Source organism: Propithecus coquereli, unplaced genomic scaffold (assembly GCF_000956105.1).
Source record: "Propithecus coquereli isolate 6110/MARCELLA unplaced genomic scaffold, Pcoq_1.0 Scaffold213, whole genome shotgun sequence".
In the NCBI taxonomy this organism is placed as follows: domain Eukaryota; kingdom Metazoa; phylum Chordata; class Mammalia; order Primates; family Indriidae; genus Propithecus; species Propithecus coquereli.
Genome location: NW_012146412.1, coordinates 1245250 through 1260779, shown reverse-complemented (window position 1 = coordinate 1260779; position 15530 = coordinate 1245250). Strand labels below are relative to the sequence as shown.

Here is a 15530-nt window from a genome sequence, read left to right as displayed (position 1 = left end):
AAAGCACCGTGGCCCCAAGGAAAAATTTTTTTTCTAGAGTGCCAGTCCCCATTACAAACAGCAAGTTTACACAGCTCTGAGGCCTCTTTTGCCCATTTTCCTCTACTTACCAATTCTACCTTTTAATCAGTAACTATATTTTATACATAATTACTTATCAATTCTAGGCAGTGAAGCATCCTCCAATTTAAAACAAGTGTCTAATTCTATCCACTTTAGCAAGACATCTTTGGCTTTATAATCCTTTTACTAGAATATAAAATTATTAAGCAGAGTACAAGAATATTTCGAGCAGTAATGTAAAGCAAATTCTAATTAATAAGCTCATCCTTGCTTCAAAGTCTTATGAGTAAGGGCTCATTTTATGTTCAAACTCTGTCTGGTTTTTGTGTCTTTTAACTTTTTCTTAAAGGGCTAGATAGCAAATATTTTAGGCTTTGCAGGCCAAAAAGTAAAATTGAGAATAGTATGGAGGGACTTACATAACCATTTAAAATACAATCACACAATAATGTAAAAACCATTCTTAGCTCATGCATGGCTGGATAGATTTGGCCCATGGGCTACAGTTTGCCAATGCTAAGGGTTTTTAGCTAAAATTCCTTCCCTTTCTTGCATCATTTAGAAGAATGATGTAATACTCTTTTCTCTAAAAAGTGAGGAATCATTTTTTCCCACCTAATGTCAGACTGTTATGACTCAATAATTACTTGCACCACGATAAAAATTACACCCACAGAGTTGTTGATGTGGAATATTTTATTAACGTATTTGTTATCTGTACAGATTTATCTATCCTCATCTTTATATATTGCCTCCTCCTTTTTATTGAACTGCAAAATTCCCATAGGATGAGACGTGTATCTGTTTAACATAGTTTGTGTACTCTCAGCAGAACACAAGCATCAAATGGACATGTGACATATTTCAATAATGATCAAACAAAAGCAAAACAACTACTGCAAATATAAAAGTCAACGAGAGACATAAGAAAAAAGCAAATGGATATATACACAAAAATTCTTAGAGTAATGCTATATGTAATTTGTAAAATCTGCTTCTTTTAGTTCATATATGAGATATATTGGCTTTCTTATTTAAAGAAAAAAGGAGAAATTACAATAAGGAATAGAAATAAAAATGCCAAATCAAGGAAACAAATATTGTTGGCTCTTGGACTATAAAAATAATGATCAGTGAGGAAAACTAAGAAATAAAGGGGAGAGAAATAGACAATACTATTGATTTTCTTTTCATGTCAAAGAAAAAAAACCTTTTAACTATATTTGGAGTGAGCTAAAAAAATCAATGACACATCTCATTAAAAAAAAAGGAACACGGAACTTTAACCAACCATACTTATAAAGGCTATTTAGTAATTTCATGGCTTCAAAATACATATTTAATGACAAACAAACCAATGACCAGGAAAACTGAAGAGTGTCTTTCCCTTCACAATGTGATATTAAAGTGCTGCGTATGGACAATTCATAAAGTAAAAGGTGTTTGAAGTTTAATTTTTATTTTACAAAAATCGACACCATTAAAACCAACATGATTATTTTCCACTCATCCAATACCGAGCTCACAATATTATAAAAATATGTAAAAAATATTCTAGATTCATAATTACCAGATATGCTAATTAGCCATATAGCGAGTATAAATTCGATTAAAAAAATAATTTTGTTTCCTTAAAAACACTTGGTTCATTTACCATTTAGTATCAGATAGATATTTCTTATCCTAAAGTACCAAAAAAATCACAAACAAAAATGGTAATATCTATACTTTAGGTTTCTTATTAGGTGGATCCTGAAGACTAAATTTTGGAATTTCACCTGAAGGAGCATATGGAATTCTCTTTGAAGACACCTTTTTGCCAATTGTTTCAATCTGAAGGAAAAAAGATTTTAAAAAGAGAACTATTAATAATTATAATACATAAATTTAAGAACTCTATAATGCAGTGAAATAAAGGGGAAAACCTAGATTATTTTTCTTGTTAAAAGCAGAAAAAGTTTCTCAAGTTGTCTGGGTTGCTATACGAGATCTCTGGTTCCCTCCCTATTTTTGTGTTTCTAGAGGCAGTCTACACTCCACTGTTCGTATTCACATTTAGACATTCTCACTCCTGCCATTCCCCACACAAGACTCCCCCAAACATCACAGTAATGAATCATATGCCACTACTGGTTTTAGAAACATGTATGAAAACAATTAACAGATCAGATTCCAGTTAGTTCATATTCTCTCTCATACTCTATTCTCATTTCCATTTCCCATATACTAAAAAACTTGCAAAAGCTGTAATAGCATAGTTCTTACAAGTTCAGACTTCAGAGCCTGAAAGGCCCTGCTTGGAATCCTGACTGACACTTGCTATGTTACCTGACTCTCTGGGTCTTCCTTCTTCACTGTACGTCCCGTTGCTACCACCTACCTCCAAGGGTTGTGATAAAGATTAAATTGGATAGAGTGCTTAGCATACACCAAGTCAGCCTTCAAGAAATGATAGTCAATTTTTATTTTGCGTATCGCATTTTCTATATATTCCATATATTCAAAATTATCAGTCTTATCTTTAAAGATACTTCTTTAATAGTCATGTTTATCTCCCCTCCACAGAAAATTCACTACTGAATTTTCATGTCTTTTGAATTGAAAACTAATATTTAATTCTGACTCATACCACAAAAAAGGGCCTTCTGCTTTAATCAGTTGTCTGAGTGACTTAGAAATTGTTTAGTCATTCCACTCTTAATTTTTTTTTAATCTTTATTGGGGAAAGTTAACTTTTATAAGAGCTCAAAATCATTTTAAATATGTATCTCCCTACATCTTTTTTTCCCTTAGATGAGTAAAACAGGAATGAGAGAAAATGTGTCTATGGCTTATAAATAACTTTTTAAAAATAACATTCCTGAGTTTAGGTCATGACTGGGAAAACTGTCACGTTGTTACTCACTGAGGAGGGGTAGGATAGAAAAGTCCCCTAGGTCCCTGATGGGAGAGGTAGTAGACAAGGGTGCCCTCTGATTTTTGCTGAAAGCAAATCTCTCATGAATGTGAAACGGGCACTGAATTCTAAACAAGAAGGAGCCTCAGCAAGCTGGTGAGAAATTACGAACCAGATCAGATAGTTCTGAACAGCAGACGAAGCCTCGCTGGCGTGTCTGCAGGGCAGCTGGTGCCGAGGGAGGCACGGAGCAAGCATCACACACTGCCTCCGCCCTGCTCGGACACTATGCTGACAGCAGCCCCCGGGCATATTTCTCTATCCTCCCTGACTCGCCCTGTCTCCCAGCCTCCCATCCACTTATTCACACTGCTCTGAGGAAATGAAAAGTAGTTCCTTCTTGCTAATACTTCTGGGTCCCTTAGTAGAATCAAAATAGATGTAACATACAAATACACTGTTTTGGGCGGAGGCTTCTGTCAGCTTTCCAAATGTTCCGTAATTGACACACTTTGAATTAGAAGAGAGCCAGTACCACTAAAACGCCCATACGCTTCATTCAGACCTCTCACAGCACTGGAGCAGTGCTGAGTACTCAGCAGGTATCGGAGGAACACATGCTGGCTCACTGAGACCCCTTTCTCTGGGTACCTGTGGTGTGGATGGTAGCTACTCCCATATGGGTTTGATGATGCTCTTCCCAAGGCAGAGCACTTCCTCAATCACCACCTCAATCATACCCCACCCCTGGCCCAAGTCCTCCTTGGGTAAGAGAAGACAACAAGGGAATTGGGTGAACTGGAAATAATAATAAACAATAACAATAATACCAACATACAACTATATTGCATTTTCAAAACACATTAATGTATTTTCTTACTTGATTTTTATAATAAGAGATAAAGCAGGGCACATTCTGTCCCTATGTGATAGGCAACTGATGACCTACCTACTATGTAAGGGAAACCAACACTTAATGACAAGGTCACAAATTTAGACAGGGAGTAGAATAGCTACAAAAATCCCATGGAAACTTCCCACAGAATTGACATGTTGCTTCAGAGTTATGTTATTGCTAAATGAGCAAATACGAAAATTCTAAAACCCACGCAATGGGTTTAAAAAGCAAATGACCAAACGAAAAACCAGTGCAGGATCATGGTTACCTGGAAGCCAATGGTTTGCAGCTCACTGTGGAGCCCATCCAGCACACGCCGTCCGTCAAAGATAAAGGCTGGCTTCAGCATTTTTTTATGAATGCGTTCATAATCCAATTCCTGTAAAGACATACCAAAGGAACAATTAGAGCATATACATGAACCCATACTCAACCCCAACTGACACTAGAACACCTCTAGAATTTTCCTTAATATCATTTCAGTCATCTCACCTTAAACATGTCCCACTCAGTGCAAATAACAACAGCATGGGCACCATCACACGCTTCATATGGATCCTTGGAAATGGTCACAAGTCGGGACACTACATGACAGCAGCAGCGGCAGCAACAAAACGGAAACAAAAAAGGAGTTATTTGAAATCACAGCAGCCCCCTTACCCACGGGGGTAAATCCCAGACCTCCAGTGGATGTCTAAAACACGGGGAGTGCTGAGCCCTGGGCATGTTTATCATGTGTTTTGGATAGGATAACCAAAACGGCTACTGACTGACTAACAGGCTGTGCACGCACGGTGTGGACATGCTGGACAAAGGGACGATTCATGTCTCTAGCAGGATGGAGCAGGACAGAGAGAGACCGCATCACACTACTCAGGATAGCACACGATTTACAGCTTATGAATTGTTTATTTCTGTAATTTTTCATTTAATATTTTCACACCGAGGTTGGCCTTGGGTGACTGAAACTGCAGAGAGTGAAACCACAGATAAGGGGGAGTACCGTGTGTATTTTAACATTACTAGGGCTGCAAGAGGAGTTGGGCATCTGACAGAGGTGGAACAGTCTGACTGAAATATGAATGGGGGTGATGACAGGGGACCTGAAGCAACCCCAAACCTTGCCGCAAAGGCATCTTTTTGGAACCTCTGGGGCTTTGTGGAATATGTTGGAAAAATCACTGGACTAACTCACAGCTGATCACTTCAAATCAAAGTTGATGACATAACACCTAATTTTAATGTAATTTTAGAGAAATGAGGTTGTCAATGATATAAATGATAAAACTGAACAACTAAAGGTTTCTAGTTTTGGGGTCTATTTTCAAAGTGAGACTCAAAGCCTTACCTTGGTCATCCTCTGAAACACCTGGATGAGAAAGATCCACGACTATTTGTTCCCTGGGTACTTTTGGATCATATATATGGAGGTGTGCACCTTCATCCATCAAATACTTGCTAATATATATACTAGAGGATTCTCTGAAGGAAAAAAAAATCAGTATTGCTAAGCTTTAAATGGCATTATATTCTAATATCAGGGAGTTTAAGATACAGGTAAGATTCTATTTCCTAAGCTGGCTGAGTAGTAAAGATATGGATGTTTGTTTTTATTCTTTAATATATATATATACATACACACACACACACACACACACACACACACACACAATTTTGTACATACGTCCACCAATCAAAAAACCAGGATAAGATGAAGAGTTGACACACTCTCAAAGGGGCAAAATATTTTCAAGAATTGATACCTCGTATCACCAGTGTCCTTTTTGAATGCAAATCCCAAAATAGCTATCTTCTTATCAGTCACTGTATTAAACAGACTGTCTATGATTCGGGAAGCAAACCTCCTCCTCTGGTAGTCATTCATGTCTATGACCTGAAATTACACATACCATTGTGCAAGACTGTTTAAAAGAGGTGCAACCTATAGCATACATTACTCAGAGTTTTATGGTGATTGCTATTGTATGAATACAAGGCTTACACATCAACAGGAGGCAAAGATTAACCAAACTCTAGTGTCCTCAGATTTAAAAATAAAAGAATCACCTATCCCCTTCTTTAAAGCCATCCTGAAAATTTTCAATTTCATTTGGATTGATTTTCCACGTATCAGGCTGGGATGGATGCAAAAATGGGGAGAACAACTAAGTGTTAACTCTTATTTTTATTATTATTATTATTATTTATTATTTTTTTTTTTTTGAGACAGAGCCTCACTCTGTTGCCCAGGCTAGAGTGCCGTGGCGTCAGACTAGCTCACAGTAACCTCAAACTCCTGATACTCCAGCCTCAGCCTCCCAAGTAGCTGGGACTACAGGCATGTGCCACCATGCCTGGCTAATTTTTTCTATATATATATTTTTAGTTGTCCAGATCATTTCTTTCTATTTTTAGTAGAGACGGGGTCTCGCTCTTGCTCAGGCTGGTCTCGAACTCCTGACCTTGAGCGATCCACCTGCCTCCGCCTCCCAGAGTGCTAGCATTCTAGGTGTGAGCCACCGCGCCCGGCCTAAGTGTTAACTCTTGAGAGCATTTGCGGTCCAGCTCTGAGACCAGCCTAAGTAAGCCACATCGCAAACAGTATTCTCCTCAGCCTACTTTTCCAACCCTACGGAAGCAAGGCTGTAAGCAAACCCCAAAGTACTCCTTCACATGCTTATACCCCAACATTCACCAAAATTCAGTTTGAGTAAAAAGTGGACAGGGAACAGTCAACATGCAGACTTATAGCTGTCTCTAGATGAACCATAATGCCACAAACATTTGAAAAGTTTTAAACTAAATGTTATAAGAGTCTCTGATCATCTCACTTGTTAAATTTAGGTTGGTCACCAGGAAGCATTAAGAAATAGACTTTCTGTAAAGGCTCTAAGCTTCTAGGGGCCATCTCAAACCTTGAGAGCTTGGAATGTAAGCCCAAAGTTTTGGAAAATCAAGACTTCACCTGTATTTTTCACACAATGAACAGTAAGATAAAGCCATCATGCTGGATTGACTGAAATGACACTAAGAGTGTATGCTTTCCCTAAAAAATGTTCATTTCCTTAGATTCCCTCCCATATCTATTGCTGAAATCTGAAAAATTACAAACTCAGTGGAAATGTATTTGGGAAAGGCACATATCCTGGCTAGTACCTTGGGCAAATTACTTAACATCTCTAAGTGTCAATTCCCTCATCTAAATATGGGAGTAACGTTCATGATGAGGGCTAAATGAGACACTACATGCAAAGTGCCCAAAAGAGTACCCGGTACAGGTTAAGCAAGCATCCAATAAACATTAACTCTATTCCCTAGAGCTCATTCAATGCTTCCAATTTGGGAAGGGTTTCTAATTTTAGCTCTGTGAATCTGAAAAGAACTAAACAAATATCAACAAATACAAATCACTTGAAAGCAATATAGGTTCTTCCTTTATTTTGATTTTATGCCTTTCAAGATGGAGAATTATAATTAAGGAAAATAGTTCTTACTTTACTCAGGAAGCAAATTTAGTTATAATATTAGAAGAAAAACTGGTTTATCAGAAACTTCCATCACAGTTGATTAGCAAGAAAGAATTAAAAACACAGAAACTCAATAATTAAACCTAAAATAAGCCAACTGAATATAATAATGATTGAGTACCTGGAATAAATAAATTCCATCAAAAACAAAACATTACACAGAGGATGACGTGTTTAATAAGAAGGTAGACAGAAATTATAACTATAAAGATCAATACCTGCTGCCAATAACGAGCTACTTCAGGCAAATTCAGAGCCTCACAGAGATAAACCAAATTCAGAACGTCTTTTTGGAAGCAGCTCCCACCAAAACCTGAGGAAAGAAAAAAAATCAAGAGAATATTTTCATGTAAGAACCAGACAACTGAATCACATGACAAATTTCTTTATAGTAAATTACTACATCCAAGAGCCTATACTAAGATTTCTTTTTTTTCTGTTTAGACAAGGTCTAAAAAGACAAGGTCTAAACTCTAGCCTGTTGCCCAGGCTAGAGTGCAGTGGTATCATCGTAGCTCACTGTAACCTCAAACTCCTGATCCTCCTGCCTCAGCCTCCCAAGTAGCTGGGACTACAGGCTTGTGCCACCATGCCCAGCTAAGTTGCTCAGGCTGGTCTCGAACTCCTGGCCTCAAGTAATCCTCCTGCCTTGGCCTCCCAGAGTGCTAGGATTACAGGCATGACCCACCATGCCTGGCCAAGATATTTTAATAATAAAATTCAGATGTTGGAAAATTAGTGGGTCTATAAATTATTTGAAATTTACAGGCCACTGATCAACTCTTTAAGTAATTTCTAAATAATTTTCTAACTAAAGTTTCATTATAGCTACATTTGACTTTTTGTTTTGTTTTCTTTTACCTTCAAATTTTTTCTCATTCATCTGGTATGACCACCCCACATCACTTACTCTAGCATAGGGTCAGCAAAACTTTTATGGTACAGGGCCGAATAGTAAATATTTCATTCTTTGTGGGCCACACTGTGCCTGTTGCAACTATTCAACTCTGCCGTTGTAGCTCAAAAGCAGCCATAGACAATATGTAATCAATGGGCATGGCTATGTTCCAGTAAAACTCATTTAGAAAAACAAGTCGTGGGCTGGATTTTGCTCTGTTGTGGTGCAGTATGCAGTATTGCGCACTGCTCCAAAGTATGGGCTTTGGAGTCAGAAACACCTGGCCACTCATTAATTGTATGACTTTGAGCAAGTTTACAAATTTCCCTGAGTCTGAATTATCTCTGAAAAGGAAATAACAGCATCTTCCTAATAGGTTATAAGGATTAAATGAGATATAAAAAGTGCTGGTACAGAACCTGACAAATAATATGCCTTCAATAAATAGTAGCTATTTTTATTAAATGATAGCTAGAAGAAAACATTAAAAAGAAAGATATAAAAGGCCAGGAAAACCAACATTGGGAAATGACATACAGCCCCATAAGTACTGGAAGGGCTACCTATGTATCGCCCAATCTGTAAAAGATTCTATTCACCTTTATGCCAACTTTATTAACTTATATATCAAAAAATACAGTCCATTCTCATTATTTGTAGTAGTTATGTTCTACAAAGTCACCACAAACACTGAATTGGCTAATATCAAGGCATTGCTTTTACGTGAAATACAGGGTTGGCTTCCTGCAAGCTTCTGTTCACAACATTTTTGTCAAGTGATCAATATGTAACCTTGTTCTACATGTGTTTCTGTTTAAAGACACCTTATTTAATATATACTATTGATTCTTAACAACAAATCACTGCCGTCAGCACTATAACTCATGCCTGAACGAAGCTTATCAAACATGCACATTTTCTCTGTAAGGCACATGGCAGCCTTCTTGTGCTTAGGATCACTAGACAGCACTTCAGCAATCTACCTGGAGACCATTATAAGCAGCAAAATCATCAACACCAAGCACAAAAATGTGAAAAACATGGCTATCAAAAGACCACAGAAAGGACACTTGTCTGTAAGCATTGCGTTGTTTGACTTCAACTGGCTCAGATGTGCATCAGGTGACTCAAATTTTTCACTACTTCGTGCATGTCCGAGAGTGACCATGACAGCACTGAGGGTATTGATTTGGGAGTTACAAATAAATTTTGGTGAGCAGGCAAATTCACAAATTCAGACTCCACAAATAGTGAGGATTGACTATTTCACCAGGCCACATTTCCAAAGATACATTAGTAGGAAAAACAAACTATAGGGACATTTTTTTCCTACTTGCTTAAAATAAGCTGTTACTTGAGTTATTTGCGGTCTCTTATTCTTTCTAAATGTTCTAACTATATACTAATTTCTTCCTCCTAAAACACTAAACTGTTTATCCTACTGATCAATCAGTAATTACTAAATAATATAAGTAATTATTTCCTTGCTTAGAAAGTCCCTGGTATTGACTGAGGATGCCTTTGGTGCTCAGAAAAACAAAAAACAAAAACAAAAAGAAAGTCTCTGGTAGGTTGAAGACCACACATATAATGCAATCTTTTTTTTCCCCCAAAGGATGTTAAGTTAAAAAAAGACTTCCTTAAAGTTAAAGACCTAGAAAAATGAACCCATTTTATGTAGAGAAAAATTTTAATTTACCAACACTGGCTTTTAGAAACTTATTTCCAATTCTCTGGTCCATTCCAATGGCTGTTGCTACCTCTTCTACATCAGCTCCTGTTGCTTCACACAGGGCACTTATAGAGTTAATGCTGCTGATTCTCTGGGCAAGAAAAGCATTTGCTGCCTTTAAAAAAAAAAAAAAGCAGAGGGGGAAATATGATGAGCTAAAACAGCAACTTTACATATCTGGATTATATTTCATTGAGTTGATGCAAATTACTGAAAGATATAAAAGATACTGATGGGCTCAATTTGAGAAGACAATAGATGGGTTGGTAAGGGAAAATGTTTTAAATTAGAGCAGAGAAATGATTAAGAAGAAGGGTAAAAGGAGGGAAACAGCAATAAAATACAAATTACTATTTTAATGTACCCTCCATCTTATCTTACAATTTATCAAAATTTTGGTATTTTCTAGAATATTTTATGCCCTGATATTTGATACCCCTTGTGAAAACTGTTTCATAATTTAAATGTGCAAGAATATTATCTTCAAAAGCATAACTTTTTATTAAGAAAATATCTATATAGCTCATCAGGTTATAAGACAAATAAAAACTTGGTTTTAAATTTAACAAGAGTTGAATGCTATGTACTAACCAGTTTGGAAAGCTCTGAAGACCAAGTGTTAGTGGTGAGGATTTTTTCTCTGGGAACCCAGTGCTCATATACAGCACACAAGGCCTGCACAGCTCTCTGGCCTTCTGGGGTTTCATCCCCTCCAATCAGAACTCTGTCTGGGTTCTTTAGGTCCTTGATGGCCGTTCCCTCTGCCAAGAATTCAGGGTTGGACAGCACCTGGAGTCCCAATGCAAAGAAAAGTTTTAAGTTTTAAGCTAGAATTCATTACTGGCAACTTATTTACATAAGAATAACCAGGTTCCAATCGTCCATCTTTTTATACCTGTAAATTCAAGTTGGGTTTTGTGTTCGCATCAAATATGCGACGAATACTTTCTGCTGCCCGCACTGGAACCGTGCTTTTCTCAGTCACAATTTTGTACCCATTTGAGTTTTGTACAATGCGTCTAGCACAAGCTTCAATATACTTCAGGTCTGCTGCACGGCCTTTCCCCATTCCATAGGTTTTTGTTGGTGTATTCACCTGATGAAAGTATATGGGACAAAGAACACAGTACCTGTGACACAGACTGTGATTTTAAGATATACCCTGAACTACCAATTAACTAGTCAAGTGGGAAGTTAACTATCATCAGTAGCCCTTATTTAATTCTCTATTAGTTCCATGGAAATAATATATTTTATAAATATAATCACCAGAAGAAATAGCTTGAAGCATCTGAAAAACTCATTTAATACATTTTTGTTGAGAAGCTATATACATGCCATATACCAGCACAGGCGGATTCCAAGCTAAGCCCTAGAGACATAAGTGAATGAGATAGTTCTCATCCTAAAGGACTTCAGAATTTGAAATTAAAGGTAAACTTTCTCTATTATATGTAATATATTATCATGATCTGTAAAAATGAACTTTAAACTCCTCTCTTATTACCCTTTTTTATAACCCTATATTAACAGCTTTTAAAAATGTTTGCAGTATATCATTCACAAATGCCTTCTTAGCTAATTAAAGCTAGACATTACCTAGCATCTTTAGGGTACAGAATACCATGTAAACAAATACTTTCAAATAGGGAAAAAAAAAGTCATGAGCCCAGAGTCCAGGTATTTAGGTTTTGACTTCGCTGTAGCATATAACCTTGGGGAAGTGTGGCTGCCTCTGCCTCAATGACGTCATGCGAAAATAAGGATAGCATGTTCATTAAAACTAATACATGAGTGTTATAATGCTCTGACAAAAATGAAAGTGATCTGAAAAGTCTAAAACTTAATGGTAATAGGAATTATTTTTTAACTAACAGTAAGTAGCACCAATTCTCTTCTCTTGATGAGCTTATAACCTAATGGGAGACTAAATAAAGGAACCAGCCAAAATAAATCAAAACTTGAAGACTGAGTTGAGATGTGAACAGCAGGAGAAAAAAGCTCTTTACATGCATGGAACAATGTAGGGCGAGGTGGGGAAATGGAGTACAGAAGGGCAAAGACAGCTAATGGGGTAAGGTGAAACTGGCTGAAGATGGGAGATGATCAGACAGCTTCCCCTGACAAAGAGCTCTAAAAGAATAGCTGAAAACTGATTCCTACAACATGATTCCTGTCTGGAATTTGCTTAAAAATAATCTGGGGCAGGAAGGAATGGAGAGAAGTAGTAAATGAAACAAAGTCAGTCATGATAATTGTTGATGATGGAGAATGGGTAAATGGGGGGTCATTATATTATTGTCTTAATTTTTTGAATAAATTTGATATTTTCCATGATGAAAAGTATACAACAAGCAAACAAAAAAATGACCCAGAGAATAATGAGTAGATTGTCAATTATACAATAATAAATTAACCTAGCAGGTACACAAAATAATTGCTTGGAAAGATTCAGGGCAGCTCAGGCTGGATCAGCAGAGAGGCAAGTGTAAAATCAGCTATTTGTATCAGACCTCCTGCTCAGCGAGGAGGATCCCTTGAGCTCACCTGGGAATCTTACCACTCAAAGCTTTTTGAGACAGTCTCGCTGTTGCCCTGGGTAGAGTGCAGTAGAGTTCAGTAGTGTCATAGCTAACTGCAACCTCAAACTCACGGGCTCAAATGATCCTCCTGCCTAGCCTCTGGAGTAGCTGGGAGTGCAGGCGTGCACTACCGCACCTGGCTAATTTTTCCTATTTTTGGTAGAGACGGGGTCTCACTCTTGCTCAGGATGGTCTCGAACTCCTGAGCTCAAGCAGTCCTCCCGCCTCAGCCTCCAGAGTGTAAGGATTACAGGCATGAGCCACTGCACCTGGCCCTAAGATAACTTCTTAAGTTGTTTTTATTTTTTATTTCCTAACCCACTGTACCATAGCATAATTTCCTTCCTTCTTTCCTTCCTTCCTTCCTTCCTTCCTTCCTTCCAGACAAGGTCTTACTCTGTTGCCCAAGCTAGAGTGCAGTGGCACAATCATAGCTCACTGTAACCTCAAATTCCTGGGCTCAAGTGATCCTCCTGCCTCAGCTTCTCGAGTAGCTAGGACTGTAAGTGTACGCCACCATGCCTGCCTAATTTTTAAATTTTTTTGTAGAGATGGGTTCTTGCTATGTTGTTCAGGCTAGTCTCAAACTCCTGGCGTCAAGTGATCCTCCCACCTCGGCCACCCAAAGTGTTGGGAGCCACCTCGCCCAGCCAATAAGGTAACTTCCTGATTTTCTCCAAGTATCTTGCTACTCCAAAATATTTTCTCATTTTTCTTATGCTTCTACCCTAACTTTCTGCAAGTTTAAATAGGCGATGGGTAGATGAATCACAGAAGTTGCATCAGTTTCTCTGAAGAGATTAAGAAGGCAAAAAGAGGGACTGAATTCTTAACACAGTTTTACCACTGGCTTTGTTACCACTTGCATGAACACGTTTGGAGTTCACATATCCTCGCAGCATTGGTTTTGAATCGCCAATCAGAAAACAACTCCTTAGTCAACAACTTATAATAATTAACAACATATATAAACAATTCAACAGCATCTACCCTCTATAAACCCCATTGTTGTTTCTTTCCTTTATCGCATGGGACTCTGTCAAAGCTCACACCACTGACTTTCTCTTTATTCCCTAAGGCCATAGGGTCTTGAATCCTGTAACACTCTGGCTCAGTTGGTGATAGCTATACCACCACATACGGAATATTTGAGTAGATGGTTACTAATACAGCAAGAAATAAGTGGCCTTGGTTCATATATTGGATAATTAGAGTTTAATCCCAAGAGTTGGTTCAATTTTTTTCATTATAAAGGTACAACAGTTGAGCCATATTATGAGTTGAAGGTTTCCGTGGGCTAGCCTGATAACCTAACCAACACATGCCAAGTTCCAAACAATTAATTTAAAATGACTTTAGGAGCCAGGCACAGTGGTTCACGCCTACAGTCCTAGCTACTTGGGAAGCTGAGGCAGAAGGATCACTTGAGCCCAGGAGTTTGATGCTGCAGTGACCTATGATCATGCCACTGCACTCCAGCCTGGGCAACAGAGAAAGACATCCCCCTCCACCCTCTACAAAAATTAAAATATAAATAATAAAGGAATTAATACATATACTATCAACACATGTACTCACATGTTACTAGCATTTCCTAGTTCTAGATCTCAGATTAGAACTTTCTTTGAGTTTACTTGTTCAGTGACTTGAAATGTTATATTTGACAGATGATTACGGTGTTTGGTGAACCACTGGAAAAAGGGATAACCAAAATTCAAATGGACAACTTTATACAAAGCAATTTTGTAGCTTAATACCAAAAGACTTATTATTAAAGTATAATGAAACTTTTATATAGATAGGAATACATTAAAATTCACATGCAAAGGAAAATACTTACAGAAATAAATACAAGATCAGCTTCTTTGATGGCATCATCAATATTGGTAGAAAAAAATAGATTTTTTCCTCGACAAGATTCTACCACTTCTTTTAGTCCTGGCTAGAAAGAAAAGAGAAAGGAATTGTACATACAGTTTACCAGTAATACGAGATAACCTAATAGTATTGAATTACATTTGTTAAAGTGAAAGGTTATATTGTAATTTAAAGGTCTAGATTGCTCTCAAATAACATCTCTGTAGAAAAGTAAAGGGTCATATACTAAAGGTCATAAGTGTTCATTATATAACATTACTAAATAAAGCAAAATCGAACTTGCCACAATCAGAGCACTCCCTCGTTTTAATGCTTTGTCATTGTTTGCCATGTATCTGACTGTTTAAGGTTAACTATTAACTCTGAGTATCAATACAAATTTCAGAAAATTCAAGGTCCTCTTGTGATTTCAAGCAAACATATGATTTGCACTGTCATCATGAATACAGATTTTTACACCCAATAATTCAGGCCATACAACTGGCTGTAAAGGCAATATTTACTCTATACATACATACATAAATAAATAAATATTTTTCTAAGTCCTATTGTATGAAATCCTTTTATTGAACATTTTTATTACTTTTTCTCATCAATTTAACAAGAGATATATTTATGTTAAGAATATTAAGGGGTACAATGCCACTTACCAAGTATTCTTACAAAAAAAAAAAAAAAAAAAGCAAGCCTAAATCTGATCAGACCTTTCCTCTAAGTCTATCAATTTACATGAAATAAAGGATATAGAAGAGTAAGTTTGGAAACCTCAAGGGTACTCAGTCAGCAAAATCCAGGCCAGGCGTGGTGATTCACGCCTGTAATCCCAGCACGTTGGGAGGCCAAGGTGAGAGGATCACTTGAGCCCAGGAGTTCAAGACCAGCCTGGGCAACATAGTGAGACCCTGTCTCTACAAAAAAATAAGAAAAATTACGCAGGTATGGTGGCATGCGTCTGTAGTCCTAGCTACTTAGGAGGTTGAGACAGGAGAATTACTTGAACCCAGGAGTTTGAGGCTGCAATGAGCTATGATCACACCCCTGTACTCCAGCCTAGGT

At 37.5% G+C, this 15530-nt stretch overlaps 1 protein-coding gene across 1 annotated transcript in view; it reads right to left on the bottom strand.

The window, feature by feature from the left end:
• Positions 1 to 1292: 1292 nt before the first annotated feature.
• The window catches only part of UGDH (UDP-glucose 6-dehydrogenase), a 24866-nt gene continuing 10628 nt past the window's right edge, over positions 1293 to 15530 (bottom strand). The window contains exons 3-12 of the mRNA XM_012644485.1: positions 14437 to 14538; positions 10910 to 11110; positions 10606 to 10803; positions 9982 to 10129; positions 7603 to 7697; positions 5621 to 5751; positions 5206 to 5339; positions 4350 to 4441; positions 4126 to 4236; positions 1293 to 1896 (exon numbers count right to left, since the gene is read on the bottom strand). Of these exons, the coding sequence (XP_012499939.1) occupies positions 1786 to 1896; positions 4126 to 4236; positions 4350 to 4441; positions 5206 to 5339; positions 5621 to 5751; positions 7603 to 7697; positions 9982 to 10129; positions 10606 to 10803; positions 10910 to 11110; positions 14437 to 14538 (1323 nt within the window). The 3' untranslated portion in view covers positions 1293 to 1785. The remainder of the gene's footprint in view (positions 1897 to 4125; positions 4237 to 4349; positions 4442 to 5205; positions 5340 to 5620; positions 5752 to 7602; positions 7698 to 9981; positions 10130 to 10605; positions 10804 to 10909; positions 11111 to 14436; positions 14539 to 15530) is intronic.